This window comes from Saccoglossus kowalevskii, chromosome 16 (assembly GCF_978046115.1).
Source record: "Saccoglossus kowalevskii chromosome 16, keSacKowa6.1, whole genome shotgun sequence".
NCBI classification, from domain to species: domain Eukaryota; kingdom Metazoa; phylum Hemichordata; class Enteropneusta; family Harrimaniidae; genus Saccoglossus; species Saccoglossus kowalevskii.
Genome location: NC_140656.1, coordinates 15535716 through 15554217, shown reverse-complemented (window position 1 = coordinate 15554217; position 18502 = coordinate 15535716). Strand labels below are relative to the sequence as shown.

General features: G+C 34.4%; 1 protein-coding gene across 1 annotated transcript in view; it reads left to right on the top strand.

The window, feature by feature from the left end:
* LOC100376609 (gametogenetin-binding protein 2-like) overlaps nt 1–17872 on the top strand; it is a 32973-nt gene extending 15101 nt beyond the window's left edge. Inside the window, exons 3-13 of the mRNA XM_002730837.4 lie at nt 2281–2390; nt 3674–3820; nt 5935–6033; nt 10734–10844; nt 11481–11684; nt 11981–12155; nt 12375–12623; nt 13019–13250; nt 13780–13865; nt 14010–14108; nt 14427–17872. Coding sequence (XP_002730883.2) covers nt 2281–2390; nt 3674–3820; nt 5935–6033; nt 10734–10844; nt 11481–11684; nt 11981–12155; nt 12375–12623; nt 13019–13250; nt 13780–13865; nt 14010–14108; nt 14427–14642 — 1728 coding nt within the window. The 3' untranslated portion in view covers nt 14643–17872. The remainder of the gene's footprint in view (nt 1–2280; nt 2391–3673; nt 3821–5934; nt 6034–10733; nt 10845–11480; nt 11685–11980; nt 12156–12374; nt 12624–13018; nt 13251–13779; nt 13866–14009; nt 14109–14426) is intronic.
* Nucleotides 17873–18502: the final 630 nt, after the last annotated feature.

Here is an 18502-nt window from a genome sequence, read left to right as displayed (position 1 = left end):
CGATTGTTTGTTTGGAATGTCGATCCCCATTGGTTTCTCCATACTGAGTTTAGGAAGGGCGTCGATCAACACCGTGACAATCAGCCGAGAGAAGACAAACGTTGACCGTAATTCATGGAGATCATGTCCGTAATTTGTGGGCTGAAACCCCAAATAATTAATCAAGTATTATTATTTTAATATATATTTTATTTTACATCGCAAAACTAAACCATGCCCAAAACAGAGCTAGAGTTGTTCGCGGTGAAACAACCGCATTGAAGACGATGCAACTTCAACTAGCCATTTCTTACCTTGAAATAAAAAAAATAAAAATTCGAAGAGCATCGGGGAAAATATTAAGAATCATCCTTATCAATCGCATGCTTTATTTTATTCGAATCCATGAAATTCACGATTTTTTTTACATTTGTTGGCAACTTCCGCGCTAAAAAAGATTGAAAATGTGGGAGTGGTTATTTTGCAAAGTCCTGTTGATAAATCGGACAAATATGGTTCTGTGACCCAGTTCGTGCTCCGATCAGGTGACTCTCAGCCAATCAATGATGTTGTAACAAAGCATATTTGACGCTCATTGAAGGGTCGTCGTACAATCCAATCACAGGCGTCGATTCACATAGTTGTTTGTGCTGTGACAGGCTTCAAAATTATTCGCTGAAAAACATATATTTTGACAAACTGATGGAATTTGACCTTAGTTCAAAAAGAAAATACTAGGCTAAGATACATTAGAGCTTACGCGAATCAGTTTTCTCTGCAAGTTGTGAAATAAAGTAAACCAGTAGAGCGTCGATGATTTTCAGCCCTGAAGGACTTTGAATTGTTCATCGACTGGCCAGCAAATAGTTATGGCTATAACTAAATTTGACACGTTTTTCTTTTAAGCCCAATAAATTATTCATACATGTCAAGCTCTGTTCGATTTTTTCAGGGCATGTGGCCATTTTTAGTCGAAAATATTTTTTGTGGGAACACTTTTGCGGTACGTATACGGTATAGACCGAGCTCATTCAATGATCGTGACTTAATTTTAAAAATTGAATGTCAAATTTACCAGACGTGGACCGATGTGGATTCGATATAGTTATTTTTGGAATTAATCACTAACATTTCCTCGTTTCTCTGCTCTGTCAAAAGGAGTTACCTAGGCTTTTTTCACGTAACTGTCTCATTAAAATTAAAATAAAAATATTACATCTAGAACAAGCACCCAAAAAACGTAACAAGAGGTCCCAGTTCAGTTGCTTTCACGATACAAGTGTAATACAGCTATTAGATTTGAGGTGTCGTTCAGAATGTAATAATAGTTAATACTAGTTGTATGTTCACACTTCACTATCAAAACCACCATTTCGACCACTCATGTGCCAGTGATCAGTGTTTGGGCGAGCGGTCAATGTTTTCAATGAGCGAGCGAGCGAGCGAAAAAAAAAAAACGCGATTAAAATGCGGTCGGTTTCCGGTCGGACAAGACCGCGTGGTCGGAAATTAAGCGATAAGCGGTCGATGTAAAAGCGGAAGGTTGGGCGAAATGAGTACTGTATGACCATGTTTCTCCGACGAAGTCTCGACTGACAATAATGCTGACAATGGACGTTAGATAAACACGCATTGTTTGCAACTGGAAGCTTATCACCCGTTACATCAGAATCGTCAACAACAGAGTATACAGATAAGATTTTATTATTTAATTCCTTCCAAAGATAAACACTATGCAAATATCCACGAAACAGCAGTTGTAGTCTTTTCTGCTAGTGTTTTAAAACACTAATTTGAGCAACGTTATTTCGCAATTTCGATCTTTTGTAAACCTGGGGTGATGTATCAAGGTCTAAAGTAACAGTTTTATCAATTTTTGAAAAATCAAGAAAAAAAGTGAAAATTTCCCTTCTTGCTACCTTAAGAAAAGTTTAAAACAATGAATTATTTTGCTGAAATGGTAGTTTAATAACAGAAATGTAAATTAAACATCAGGAAAACCTTTTTCTCAATATAAAGTGTATGCTACAGTAGCATGTTTCAATTTCCTACACAAATCTGACAAACTTATTTTTACTTTACATTTTTCTCGATTTGGGAAACTAAACAAGTTGAAATTGGCCGAGAGAAACCGATTCTATATCAGCCACTTTGGCTAAAACTATTTTATTCCTAGCGTGTACCAAGGAAGCAATACATTTCAAATGGTACAGTCACCGAACTGCCTTCATGCATACATATTTTTTTTACTTCATATAGTTGATAGTCACTCAATAATACTTTTGTTCTATTCATTATCAGAAATTTCATTTACTCAACAAAGATGAGTTAGCAGTAGCTATGATGGTGACAAGTAAAGAATTATTCAACACACTCTCTCTACTAGTTCCTTGTGTTGGGTGTCGGAGGAGGTATGTTGTCAGCATGTCTTTTAACACAGTGCTCTGCATGGTGCTATGTTAACTTTATAGGGGGGTGGTGCATGTAACTAGCAGTGCATGAGTTGATGGTGTACATTTGAAAAATGTTTGTCAGTATTTATCATGTCATCAACAGGGTTATAAGGGACAGGTCTGTCAGCCCTTCTGTCAAATTGTAGACTTTTGGCCTTAATTTCAAAAACTGGTAATTAGCAAAATCAAGTCTGATGTGGTAATCTCTGCATGCATTTTAACCCTGAATGGAAAATATATATATATTTCCTCTTCCAGAATAACATTGTACACATATCTGGGTTTGGCTTCAAATGCACATTTTGATGTCTCAGTCATGATGGAATAGCTCTTCTGTACACGTCTCTTTCTAGTGGCAATTTTATTTCCAAGTTTTGCAAAAATTGATTGTTGGACCATTTGAAAATCACCAATGAGGCAGGAACAAATGCATGATCTAAATGATTTCCATCCATCTTTTTCTGATATGTCTCATTTAGTTGATGGTAAAATATCAAACGGTTTTAGTGGGGACTTTGAGGATGGTCGTATCAGAGCATCTTGTCAAATCAACCTCCTTGAGATATTGGTTATAATCAGCTATGTTCATACAACGATAAACTCTGTGAAATGAATGAAATTATGAAACATCGCCCTCCAGTGCCAGCATACGTTAGCCGAAATACTGTCATTAACATTGGAAGGTTGCCATCAAAATCATTTATGTATTAAACCTATCTCATTTCAGTGCAGTGGTTCATTTGGAAATTGTCCTTCATGTTAGTAGACAAGATTAGTTTAGAGTTTATTGTGAATATGTGCATGTCAAGGGGGTTAATTCAAGTCGTTTGTGAAGCATTTTTTTAAATAGATTTTGTTAACTGTTGTAACATAGAGATATCTTGTAGTTTACCAAGATGTCGCAAATTTATTCGTGTCTTGTCATTTGTGTGTATGAATAAAAAAAAAATGTTCCTTCAAATATTCTGTGAACTTTCAAAGGCAACTATGATATCTAAGAATGCAAAACATGACTGGAGCAGAAACACTAAAATTTTATTGCATATATCTTTGATGACTTGAAGTACAATAACCTCCTTGGTTTACGAGATTGGCACTGCCGCACTCACTTTTTGCTATCGGTGATGAAATGATATTCTAGCTGTACAGTGAAACCATGACAATTCAAACCAAATGATGCCAAGCATAAGATGTATTGAGGATGTACATTTATTGTTATACATTTGTTGTCTTTGCTTTAGTGTGGAACGTATGTTTCATCAGCTGGTACAGTCAGGTCACCAAAGAGCTTTAGATCCTCTCGTTGTCACACCCAGTGCTGTGTTATCAATAGTCAGAGATACATTATTTGATGCCAGGTCTGTTTTTATACTCTTCAATGTGCAAGGGTAAGTACAATAATAATACACTGTTTTATGTTCACTGCGAGATCACATGCTTGTGAAATCAAGTGTAAAAACAGGACATACAAAGGTCGTAGTGGCATCAAAACATTGCATGTATTTTGGGGGTACCGTTAAAGTCCTAATATAAACCGCATACGTAATAGTAACCGCACCCCCAATTCCGGCTTCGGGGTTAAAGAGTTCTTAACAAAAATTGAAAACTTGAAAAGTACCTATTACTAACCGCACCCCCAATTCAACAAGACCGTGACTGACTTCATTGTTTCAACCAGCTGTTCCAAAACGGCATTGTTCCTAATCCTATTCTTTGTTTCGACAACATGCCTAAAAATATTCACACCTATTTATTGTTCAGCGGTGATAAGATGTCAGACTGGCAATGAAACTGCTTTTGTTCTGGCGGCGACCTCTGTCAATACTCTTTCTGAATACGTCTGTGTTTCGTAAGTTTTAGACAATGAGCTTTTATCACCGTAAAAGTGTTAAACTGAGCATTGAAGAATAATTTATCTTTCGAAAACAAATAATTTCTTGATTTAAAAAAAAAATCATGCCGTTTTCCCATGGAAATCAAAGGCAAAAGATCGCACTACATTCTCGGTAAATCTCTTTCGTGTTGCGTTCACCATGAGGTCGCTGAACTGTCATTAACATATTTAAATGAGCTATGTAATTTAGACACGTGGGCACCATCCAGCATTTTGATTGGTTAATTAGCGACTTGACCTATCCGGTCAATAATACGTCACGTGAGCATTCAAAAGCATGGCGGATATCGTATCGGCCTTTTACATGTGACTGAAATCATTCGCTTACGGGGAAACTGAGTTGAATTTTACTTGCATTTTATAACAATTCAACGAATTTATTTTTCGTGCGTTATTGTAATCACTACTAAATAATAATCACCAATATCAACACTTCGAAAACAAGTAAGTTATTCACTTGTGACCAGCAGCATGGCCGGATCGAGCTACCGTTATGTGATCATTTGCTACTAAGCAGTGCATTTGTGTTTTTATTTGAAACTTCTGTTTGAATATACTTTTCGTTACCAAGAAAATTAAAAAAAATAAATGCATATTACATTAAAAATACTGAGTATTTTTTGTATCATGTAGAATTTTTTTTTGATTGACTGTAATTTTTCAACATTTCGTAACGCCTATTTTAGAACCAAAATAAGGCCTTTCACTCTTCCCCGACGCCTATTCAAGAGATTGTACGGTATATTGTTTGTTTTGTGCATGTGTTGTGAACAAAAAATGACCACGCCCATTTAGTGATTGCAATATGTACGTAATAGAAACCGCACCCCGAACTTGAGCTTTTGATCCCAATTTTTAAATTGATACATTGTAATATAAACCGCGGTTTATAATAGGACTTTAACGGTATTTCATTTTATACACATTTGATTATGGCCAATTTTGATGAAATGAGGATATCTCATTGCCATATTATCCTCCCAAAGATCACCATTTTGACATAGAGCTATAAAAAAAATAAAGTTCAAAATCAAATAATTTGATTTGTGTGACAGTCGTTCAGTATGCATCTTTCAGGCAATACATAGGATCTCACAGTGAAAGGAAAACCACCTACATGAATGTAGGACACACCACTCAGTTAATTTTGTATGCATGTATGTATGTATGTATGTATTTATGTTTGTATAAAGACAACTATATTATGGCATGTGTTTCTTACACCTGGATATGAGCAGTTATGCTAGATTTAGATTTCTCCAAACACCTGCCAGCGAGAAAACCTCCATATTTCATCCTCATTCATTCATTCACCAGCACTGCCCAGTAAACCAACCTAGTACTTGTAAATAGCACCGAAGCCAACTATTCCAAGTCTCTGTGTAGTAAATGTGTGACATAAAAACAAGTGCACCTGTTATTTGGTTACATGAGTTAGCTGTTATTAGCATATCTAATATAGCCGCTAGCCCCAGCTGTCGGCAAAAAAACACATGACAAATGAACACAAAAAATACTGTAATACTAAATATAACTGTCGCCATTGATAAACAAATTTTATTAATGCAATTTCAAGAAACGATGACATCTTCATTATTTTTATTGCAGGTCACAGTTGAATAGTATGATGGACAACATACCAAAAGTCAAGAAAAACAAAAGGTGCATGTTACATTCGTTGGATACACAAAAAACTAAGCTTATAGGGTGAGTAAAATATTTCACATTCAGTTTTCTGCTACTCGGGCACAAATATTCTACATTTGAATTTTCAGTCCATGTAACTCACTGCTTCTACCATATAGAGTGACCACCTGCCTATAGTGGGGAGGTATTGGTGACAAAGGTCAAAAAGTCTTTGCTTTTGTGTTTGGTTGAAATTATTTTACTTTATTTTGTCATGTATTTTGATTTTCACAACAAAGCTGCTTAACTAACATCAGATCGCCAGGCATTACTCACATGGTAATTTATATATTTTTAATTAGGACACCCCCCCCCCCTCCTCAATGTTAGTGAAGTAAATTTTTGTTTTTACCAAAAAAATATAATTTCTTCGTTCATTTTATTGAAAATTTATTTATTTTTCATTGTGTTTACATTGAAAAATGAATATTTCTGGGCATATGTGGTACTCTCGGAATGGTTGGGTATATATTTAAACTACATTGTTGGGGAATTTCCATGACATCATTTTCAGTTAACAGATTTATTGAGTGATATCTGGTTGGAATTATGGTAAAATATAGGCCCCAAATCGCGCATATGTGTCCTGAATAAGACTGCAGTTTAAGGTTTACCATTTTCATTTGGTTGGCTATTAAGTTCAGAAAGTAAATGTTTTATTTCTGCTTAACTGGTGTTTAAATGCATAATGTATGCATTGTAGTTCAAGTAAGGAAGTTGACATATTGTCATTAATATTCATGAATAAATTAGTAACCCAGTATATCCTGCGTGTGGGCTGGACCATTAGAAACACAGGTGTGTCTATTTCTTATGAAAAAAAAATATTACACACAAAGGAAATCAACAAAAAATTACTGCAAATTCATCATTGAAAAAACAATTAGCACAAAACTAAGTGAAGGATAATAATATTTTGCATAGTTTTTGTGCCATCACCTCCTTCTCTCCAAAGTTTTTAATGGTCCACCCCTAAACACTTTATGAGTTTTCTATACAATTAATATTGGATGATTTGTACAAATATTTTGATGGGTTTACAGCCACCTTTGGGGGTTATATGGTATGTTTATTGACACAACACTGACTCAAGAAAATGACCGTAATGACATAATGTCATTAAAAGATCTTTTCACCACCATTTCCTTCTTTTCATCACAAATTCACCGATTATAGTCTGCACTTTCCTTCAGAAAATTAGGACAAAAATAGCCAAATTTTTTTAAGTAAAAACTCAAAATTGGCTCTAAAATTAGGGTTTATTTCCAGAAATATTGAAAAATATAAGAACAAAGTGCGGCAAAAATGTGGGTTGAGAAAGTCTGGTGGTGGAAAGGTTAAGGGGTGTGTACAAGTATGACATACAACCTTGAAATGTCATAATTCATACCAACTTGTAGAATATCACTATTCACTGAGATGCATTATTCGCCTGTTTCACATTTACCGTGCCCAAGACCTACCCAAGTTTTGTTGAATAAACAAGATTACTGATAGGGAGTATGTGCATGAAACTGCAGTTTTGCAAGATGGCTATCAGATTTGTTACCCAATTTGCAAAACAGCTGACACCCAAGCAACAAAAACACAGGCCAACTGAGACATTAATCTAAACAACTTTGGGTATGCCTTTTATTTGAAGGAGTTCATCCCACCACTCACCTAGAAAATATCGCTCCAATGTTCTTTCTAATTTAAGTTATTAATTACTTCGACAATAAGTTCGAACAAAAAAAAATTCTAATATTCACCAACAGTTGCATCTTTCAACCCTAAGCTATAAATGGTATGAGCTAGTTTAGTCTTGTAAAGCCCAAAACATGAAAAAATCGAACAAGAGGGACTGCAAGTGTTTAGCGCCATTTTTCAGACAAGTTACAGGAATACTCGTTTGGTTTCAGCGTTTACGAAATTATTAGCCATAATTCAGTTTGTAGTGAAATATCAAAGACTGAGACATGCTATGTTTGGTTTTGGTTTGAATAAGGCTTCAAAAATGTCCAACATGACAGACCTCAACATGTTGTTTCTCCGCAGCATTTTTCTGTATTTATCGCACTCAACCGGTTAGCAACCAGGGTACTCAGATCCAAAAATCATGTTTTTTGATGGGGCATGTAGCAAATCTTGATGAAGACCTAGTTTCCATCATCAGGATGGTGTCTTAAATCATCCAGGAATTCTGCCAATTAATTTGAATCGTGGATGGTGGGAAGAGTGGGTACAAATGATCGGTTCAATTTGATGTTGAACGAAAACTCAGCAATAGTGGCAATTCCTATCTGGACACTGGCAAAAGACATAAATTGATGAATACTGTAGAATACTTTATTTTCGCTTGGAATTTACTTTCGCTATTTTTGCTGAAGGGATGATTTCGTGAAAATAAAATCCAGCGAATATACTTTTTTTTCCTATATTTCACATTAAACTCATCATAAATCAGTGAAAATAAATTCCATACAAAAATTAATTCCAGCGACAAATAAAGTTATTCCACAGTAATTTTGAGGCCATAGGAAAAAAATTGCAAGACTTTCTCTTTTGGCCACCATGATTGTTGTCAACTGTCAGTGACCCCCCCCCCCCCTTTTACTGACTTTTTCACTCTTTTAACCAGGTTGCGATATTTTCTTGTACAATGTTGTTTTTTTGGAGTACTTTTGAGAATCAGAATTTAGATAGGCACTCTAAACAAAAGTAGATTGTTCTGATCTAAGGAGTGAGAGGACATAAAATGGCAAAACACTACATGCTATAGTTCCACTTTTACTTTGTCAAAATGCTTAAAATTTCTCTGTTGAAATTAAACTGGCTTCTTAAGCTTTCACAAATTAATGTCAAACTGAAATTTTACTGTGACATGTAAAACAAGATTTTGAATTTCAGATTTATTTGAATGTTTGCAAATAGTCATCACAAATTGCACGTATTCTACCATGCAATGAACAGGCTGTAGTCTTTTCACAATGTCACTTAAAAATGATGTAGTTGTGTTGACCTGTTGTTGCATTACATGAATATAATATAATATAACTTATTTTATTCCTTTTTACGTTACAGCTAATCAAAGCATTCGTTTTCACGGTTATAAATTAAATTTCAGTATTTTGATATTTGATCATATTCGCTGGATTTAAATTTTTGTTTTTTTCAAAAGAAACAATACGTAATATTGTCATTTTACATTTCAACGTGGATTTAATTGAGCAGATTTCACTTATCAGTAAAAATAGTGAAATTAAAACCCAGTGAATAATTAATGTGTTTTACACTACTGTGCAATACTTTATTTTCGCTTGGAATTAATTTTCGCTATTTTCGCTGAAGGAATGATTCAGTGAAAATAAAATCCAGTGAATATATCTTTTTTTTCTATATTTTACATTAAACTTGTCAAAAATCAGTGAAAATAAATTCCATACAAATCACTAAAAAGGTCTATACAGCGAAAATTAAATCCAGCTAAAATAAAGTATTTTACAGTATTTGTTAAATGGGCAGTGGTAGGTACTGGTACCTAGTGTATCAGGACAACAGTATTGTAATCTAATATACAAACATACCCTAGCTTGGTGACAGGTCAACAGAGCATACTACAATGGCGGATTTGAGGCCATGCTACATTTAATACTATTATAATGACAGCCACTTTGACTCCAATAAAGGAAGGTCATGGCTCTATTCATCATACTGGTAGTACTTTTTCACCAAAATGTTACAAACTTCTAATTTATTTTGGCACTGAGCCAGAAATACTGTTTCTTATATAATGTATATTTATTTCGTGCTGTTTACCAAACAAATAATGAGTTTGTATGTGAACAAATAAACTAAAATCATATATAAATTCTATCTGTTAAAAAATAATATCAAGAGTTTAAGGGTGATTGTTGCTGTGCAGTGTGCATTATAATTTCATGTAAAAAACACAGAATGTATTTTACATGTGTTATGTATGGTGATTTATTATTTATTGAACTTATGTTATTACCACTAGCCTTTAAGGAAAAACACCTTAAGTAACCACATACACATTTATTTTTCAGCTGAAGTGAATATTTTAATGGGTTTCTTTAGAGTAGCAATAACACTCTATAAATTGTGATAATATAAAATTCAATTGTTTACAGCAGGTGTAAGTCTTGGTCATAATTTCATAATGTGTTACTACTCTTGATTTGGTACAGGACTTGAAATTCATCCTATATAATGCGTGAAACTGAACATAAAAACAGGACAAACATCTGTCGTAGTGGCATTAAAACCTTGTGCGAGATTCAACAAATTTTGGGGTATTTCCACGCTTAGTATTTGCTGTACTTATTTGACAATGGTCAATTTTTATGAAGTAAAGATATCATATTTTTCTCTTTCGATATTGAATTTATAAAACGAATACTGGAAAATCAAAATTATTATATTATCAAACATTAAAAGCTCATCTTTCATGCATTTCACTAGATCTTGCATGAGTAAACAAAAAGTCGCCTATTGTCTGCATTACTTACCTCAATGCCTTGATGGGCATCAAAATAGTCAAATATTCCCTTCACAATTTGAATAAGTCAAGAACATTTTTTAGAAATTTTTATCTTGAAATCGACTTTCCTGGGAATAAACCTACATTACACAACCTTGGTTTCTCAATTTGTGAATAATTGGTAACTGCGGCGTGTTAATTGTTTGTGATTATCTTCTATTTGTTGTATGTTTTGTAGGAGCTGGTTAGATGTATGGGATGTCTTATCTCAAGAATGTAGGGATGAAGTCACCGTCATAGAAGCAGATGCACTCATGGAAACAACAGAAGTTTATCTTCGTAAACATCGGTATGTCAAATATTGTTTTACTTTTATAACTTTTGTTATTTCTGTTGTAAAATTAATTCCTCCTTGTGTGCAGATACAATTTAGTACTCAGATACCACATAGCAAATAAAGACTGGATTAGTTTTGCTCTACAAATTTGCGCATAGTAATTATTTAATTTGCATAATGATCAGCACTTTTCTTTTGGTTGTGTTTGTATGAAACACTGTGATAACTATTTGTAATTAATATCTTTATGTTAATGAGTAAGTTGTGTTTTTGTGTCTCAGTACTACTCTGTAAATACTGTAGATATATTTTTGTGAGAACAGATTCATAGAAAATTATGTAGGTTTTTGGATATTCTCAATCACCGTCATGAAATTTCCGTCTACACGGATGCTATCAAATTATATATTAACAATTAATAGCATTGAAAATTAAACGATAATGTTGGTTTTATGGAATGAAACCTGCAATATATATTCTGCTTGAGTAACTGAATATCAGATATTTGTTTGTTTACAATAATTAGGTAATTTACATAATAACTATCGTACTGCTGTACTATGAAAACTCTATATCGATTTCTTGTGTCAATGATTACTTGTAGTATTGAATAACTTGCTGACTGCCGTATCATTTGATTGTTTCTAGGTTTTGTACTGAATGTAAATCCAAAGTGATGCGTGCGTACAGCATACTGATTGGGGAGGTAGACAGCTGTCAGGAGAAAGGTTATTGTCCAACGCTCTATGAAGGTTTACGGTGTTGTCCACAAGAGAGGCATGTACATGTGTTGTGTGATACAGAGTTCATTGCACAGCTCATCACTAGGGCTGAACCAGATCTGAATGGAGGGTAAGATTATATTATTTATCACCTACCAAATATTCATGTTTTGTGCCCCAGCTTTGGAGATCATATGCTGACCTTAAGAGGGCAAAATACTGATCTTGCTCAAGGGTACAAATGCCCATATTTTGGTCTGTAATGGGTTTTTTACATGTCTCTCATTGTATAAATAAATTTTACAGATAAACATATTTATAACTGGTTAACAAAATCCACTTGAACTTTTGCTTGCATATGATTTAACCAAGTGTTCTTGGTTAAATCACTGGACCCTTGATGTTTCTATTTCTATTTCATTACAGGAGGCGAGAGCGACATGCGAAAACAATCGACATAGCACAAGAGGAGGTGTTGACGTGTCTCGGTATTCAGCTATACGAGAGACTGTATAGAATATGGCAGAAGTTGCGAGCAGAGGAGCAGACATGGCAAATACTATTCTATCTTGGAGTTACTGCTTTGAAGAAAAGCTTTGAAGTAAGATTTCACAATAATCATTTGCAAAACTTTATATCAGAGATACAAGTGAAATGATATTGCCCTAAAGACAGCCCTCCAAATATTTTAATCTGATTTGGATTTCAGTTGTCCCCAAGACCCTTGTTTGAGTTAATTAGTGGCTTTGGCCCATTATATAGGATTTGTTATTACTGTTGGTTGTTATAGGTTGTACTAATCTTGTGTATTGACTTACAGGTGGCTATAGAAGATAAACAAGGCGTTACTATGCTTGAACTGGTGTGTGAAGAAATCAATGAAGCTGAGAAAGCCAAACAGCAGCGTAAAGAACAGAAAAAACAAAGGAAGAAAGCCAAGAAGAAAAACCGAAGTGAATCAGCTGAGGATCTTGTGCCAACTGCAGAACCTGAAATACCCAGGAAAAGTAAACCAAAGTGTACAGACTCCAAACCACTTGGGCAGTGTGCTAAAGCAAATTGCCAAAAGGTTAGTTTGTGCTCAACCGCTGTGTTGATATATTTTGGGATACATACATGCGTTCGCATGCATATTTAGTGATCTGATTCATGATGGCCGGCCATGTTAGTTCTAAAAATGCACCAAAATCAAGCACTGCTGCCATTCAAAAACTTGATCTTGTTAATTATAGGTGGATTTTGTTAGTTACAAGCTTTAGTACATTTATTGAACAGCATGAGACCTTGGTACATGTCATTTTGTGTTGCGATCGGCTTTACGAGGAGTGGTGGCCAGTGTGGTTTTTAAGTTGATCACTTTGTGTAGTTGTATGTGAACCTAGAAGTGTGATACATTTTGGTAGCTTGTGTAAGTTTGTTCAAATTGTCAAAATATAAACAATCTGTGGTTTGTGTTAAATACAGGCGGTTGATCGTAATGACAATACGGACCCGTGTGATACCTGTGAATTGTCCAAACATGGTTTGAAAGCGTTATCTTCCACTCAGCTTACCAGTACTTGTCATTGTGAAGAACAAGAACATAAGACGTGTAATGGTTATGGAGAATATAGTCCGAATGATGGTGGGTATTGTAGTGAATCAAGTTCAGAAAGTCATTCCAAAGACTGCCAGGAGAATCACAATCCTCAGCAAGGTTTGTACACATAGCCCCAACATTACTGCAAAGCCTCACCCCAGCCATCCATCTGTTCAACATAATTTCTAATATGCCTCAACTGATTGAGTTTAAAATTTGCAACAAGACAGAATGGGGAGACATATACAATATATTGTAATTCAAATAACCCTACAAAAATACAACCATTGCATTGTCAACGATGCTTAGGACTTCTTAGCATGAAGAAAACATGTGGGTTCCTCATACATGTTTTCTAGTTTCTTCAGTTGATTCCATAGAGTCGACTTAACTATGACTTTTTGACTCCAGCGTCATTACTTATTTCTCTGATACTTTATGTTTATGCTTTTACAGATTTTGTTTACATTTGCTACAAAGGCAGGGAAGAAAATGATATACGTGTGCATGTCAATTTGTTATTTTATTGAATGTATTTGACCGACTGGTTGCCTTTTTTGGTACCAAATAACACAATAAGGGTTTGTGCCTAATGCTTGAAACGTTTTTTTAGCTTCTTCTCATGTCTTTGCTATTTTGTCTTCAGCTGGTGAATTGGTTGAGGGAGTTAATTCAGAATGTCTTTGTAGTGAAAATGGTAAATCGTCAAAGTCAAAGATTGCGAACACATCGGTAAATAGAATTTGTGATTTTGTTTTGTAAATGTAATGTATAGTAGCTGCTTCAACATTGTTGACTAGTTAATTATGTTGAATATTTAATTATGTATTATTATTTTGTCATGTTCTCATATATCTGAATGTGTTTGACTTTCAGGACGGGTTGAATGGTGTATGTCGTATCTGTCAATGCACAGATGAAAAACAACTACACAAAGCCATGGGATGGACGGCTAAACTTGAAGACATGCTTGAGGTTGGTAATATATGCGAAAAAAACAGTATGACATATCTTGAAATATATTGTGACTCCCACTTTTTACTTACAGTAATACATGATGTATGATAGTCCCTTTCAAACTTGACATTGATAGTTTATAAAAAAAAATAGCCAAATTTTAGGGTTCATTTCCAGAAAAATTGAAGAAAATGAGAAAAAAGTGCAGACAAATTTTCTGGTGTTGAGAAGTTTAACTAGATTTTTCACTAGAATAAAGCATGCATGAAACTCCACACATAGAGAGACAAAAATCATTCACACTTTTTTTTATATTAATGTCCTGTTTTGATTCAGGATCCGTGTTCTTCAGACGAAGAGAACTGCATATCCGAGGAAGAGATAAAGTTATTTACTGCTAATCGCAGTAAAGTGACAGTGCAAAGAAAAGAACTACGTGAAGTACTAAAACAAAGATTTAATAGGTTCTACCAGGACGGTGCAGCAGTTGACGAAACAAATCAACCAGCAGCTGATGTTGCTTGCCAGATTGGCAAAGTTGGCCTTAATTAAATAATCGAATGAAAGCTTCTCATGTCATCACTTTATTTGGCACTCTCAGTCAGTTACACATTACTGAATACTGTGAATTACTTTATTTTTGCTTGGAGTTTATTTTCGCTGAAGGGATAATTCAGTGAAAATAAATTCCATACAAAAAAACACCCGAAAAGTCTTTTCAGTGGAAATTAATTCCAGCTAAAATAAAGTATTTTACAGTACATTACAGTGTCCACTTCATGATGCATCATCTTTTACTCAATCCAATGTTGTCATGGCACCAGTCTGCTTCTCAATTATCATAACCTACTCTACCAATCCTATACCATCACTTTTTATTTACTGAATGAAGGATGCACGCTAATTTATAATGTTTGTTGCTTTTCCTTGTGTTAAAGATTGTTGCGGCAGAATGAATGCAGAAAAAATTATAAGTACTACCCATTTTTCGTATTTATGCTGAATGAATCTTTTGATGACCCTTATGCTGCAGATCCAACCATGTTGCGAGTACATTACAAAATACCTGCCCAAGCTCACTGGTCAAAGAAAAAGGAAATACCATGACAATACATCATAATTTCTTCTAAAAGTAGACTACATCTTAATAATTGAATGAATATTGGGATGTATTCTATTTTTAGAGGAAATTTACTTGATGATTTGTCATTTTTGTTTTCCAACCATATTTCTCTTGCAGTTCAGTTTTTCACCATTCTGCAACAGACCATGTAACAACCCGATCATTGAAATAAGTTTGACCCTCGAGCTGTGAAACTAAGAGATGTATGGTGATTGAAATATTTTTTTGTTGTTGCAAAGCACAAAACTTAGTCTTTTAATTTTCCCTTTCGCTCTATATTCCAATCATATTGGCTGCTTTTAATCTTTTCATCTGATCAGCTTTTGTTTAATAACAATTCAGGAAATGTTTAAGACTGATATACCGTACTGTAAATCATGCCATTGTAGAGAAATTGTCTCAAAGCATGAATTTCCAGGCCCTTAAAATTGAACTCTAGTGTATTACAAGAAGAGCTTTATTGGAGTCTTGGGACTCTTGCAGAAAAAACAAGGATTTGCCATGATTCTGCCTTGTTTTGATTTACTATGAAACTGTGTGAGTCCACTATTAGAACTCACAATCAAATTGTGAAACTGAAACCATTGCCAGAATTCAGTGCTGAAAAGCATTGATATTTGAACTTTTATTAATTTTCCACAATTCATGCAAAGGCAGTTCATCAAATATTTCTCAAGACCCCACTAAGGTCCATGAACCTCATTTGATTAAAAAAAGAATAGGCGTATGAAATGTAGAGTTTTGTTTCATTTAATTGCCTCATTTTAATTAATTTTTCCCTGCAATTAGTAGTAACCTTCAGCACACAGGAGGTCCTATCTAAGCTTTCTTTTCTGTATTTGCATGTAATTCATTTGGAGAGATAATTGTAGGTACTCTTCTACATCCTTCTACATGGGACCTAGCAGCGAGTATTGTTTCCCTCCCCCAACCTAATAAAATGAAGTGATTCTGTAATTGTAATGTAGACCATAGTGCCAAATAAATAGTATGTCCTGACCCTCAATGCAACTGGTGTTTCTCCTTTTTAGGGTAATGTGTACTGCTCCATTGGTTACCCGCTATCCTGTGACAAACCACTGGTTGAATCACAGCTTTCAATTATTTCTTTTCTTCAGAATTTCCTGTAACTTCAAGAATATCTATAATTACTTTTGAATTTAAATGTAGCGATCAGGGAAATCATCATAATGAATTGCTTCGGTCAGTCACTCTATATGCACCTATGACAGTGTATACATATATTCTGAAAGCTTGGATATCGAGAACACAGGTGGACATGTTTTGTAACATTCTTTGCTAAGTAGATTGTATGAACAAGATTTGAAGGTGAAACGAGAAGACGTCCACTTTTACTTTTTCCACTGGGTTGCTGAATCCCACATTGGTTTCTCAAAACGATGAACAAATTGTATTGACTGCATTGCTTTCAAGTTCAAATCCACAAAAGATTATAATTTTATTAATTTTCTTACCCTTCACATTGTTATTTTGCACAAAAATGCAGACCATATAATTTCCAGTTCATCACTGAACATTTCAGGAAAACTAAATGTACATGTACAAAAATTTGTTTTCGCTCTATTTAATACAGAAAAGAATTTTAAGAAATATATCTAACTGTACTTCCAGCCAAGCATTCAGAATATATGTACTTTGTACATGCATGTTGGGTAATTGACATGCACAAATTCAATTGATAATCTATGAATTAAGATTTGCCTGAACGCAACTTAAATGCTGTATGTACTGAGGGGACTATATTAAAAATGTTTTTTTTTTCGTCTTCCAGCGATGTTTACACGCTTCATTAACATGCATCATGAATATTTACCGAAAATAGCATCTTTTATTGACCCTATACTACTGGCTGTGTATGCGCATGCACTTGTTTTTTTGTTATAGAATATATAATACTCAAAGCATACAATATTACCTCGCTGAATCACAACAGGTGAATAGTCTGATTCATTGTGGGTAGCTACAATTACAGTATGCTCATATACTCAACCATTTTCTTTCATATTTGTGTTCTGACATTATTTACTAAATAAAAAGGTATTTGGCTCACTCATCTTGTGACAAATGTGCCACCACAGTATTATCGTTGGCTGGGTGTAGCTTAAAAATTACTAACAATAGGTAATTTTTCGTTCACTGCGAGATCTTTATTTTGAACTTGAATTTATTTGTTATTGTTCAATATTGAAATGCTGATGTTTCAGAGAAGAATATGGCGTTGGGTTATCATTACTTCATCAAAATTGATCATCAAATGTGTATAGCACATTAAGCATGGAAAACTTTTGACGCAACTAGGACGCTATGACCTTTTTATGTTTTTATGTTTGATTTAGCGCATAACTCAAGATCTTGCAGTCGATGGAAATGTTCTATTAAAAAATTATATTTCCAGATAGCAATTTATATGCTACAAAGTGTGATTTTGGCATTTTAAAAAAATTAATAAAGGTTCTAATTCACTATTATTTTTTCGTTTGGATTGATGAATCAATGAATTTTAAGCATCACAGCTATTAGTATAGAGATCAGGTCATTGCTGTCTGAAGTTTTATTAATAGTTTTCAATAACTATATCATTTGTCAAGTGACGATGCTGTATATATATTAAAGAAATAAAATACAATTCTATAATGAATTGTTTTGTTTTTAAAATGATTATTAAAGTATGGAGTTGAATGAGGAAAGCATTTCATTTTGTGGCTGTAGTTGTGACTTGGAGTAGTCTGCCTATGTGATCTAATGATGATCTAGTGTGATGATGGGCAACTGTGAACCAATGTGACGTAATGATGCCTAGCAATAATGAACCACTGTTATCTAGTTATGACTGGCAGTGGTGAACCAAGTGATCTAATGATGATTAGCATTAGTTAACCAAAATGACTTAGTGATGACTAGAAATATTGATGTGATCTAGTGATCACTAGCAGTGTGATCTAGTGATGACTTGCAATGGTGAACCATCATTATCTAGTGGTGACTGGCAATAGTGAACCGGCATTATCTAGTGATGACTGGCAATAGTGAACCAACATTTATCTCGTGATGACTTGCAATAGTGAACCAACATTATCTAGTGATGACTGGCAATAGTGAACCAACATTATCTAGTGATGACTTGCAATAGTGAACCAACATTATCTAGTGATGACTGGCAATAGTAAACCAACATTATCTAGTGATGACTGGCAGTAGTGAATCAATGTGATTTAGTAATGACTTGCAATGGTGAACCATCATTATCTAGTGATGACTTGCAATAGTG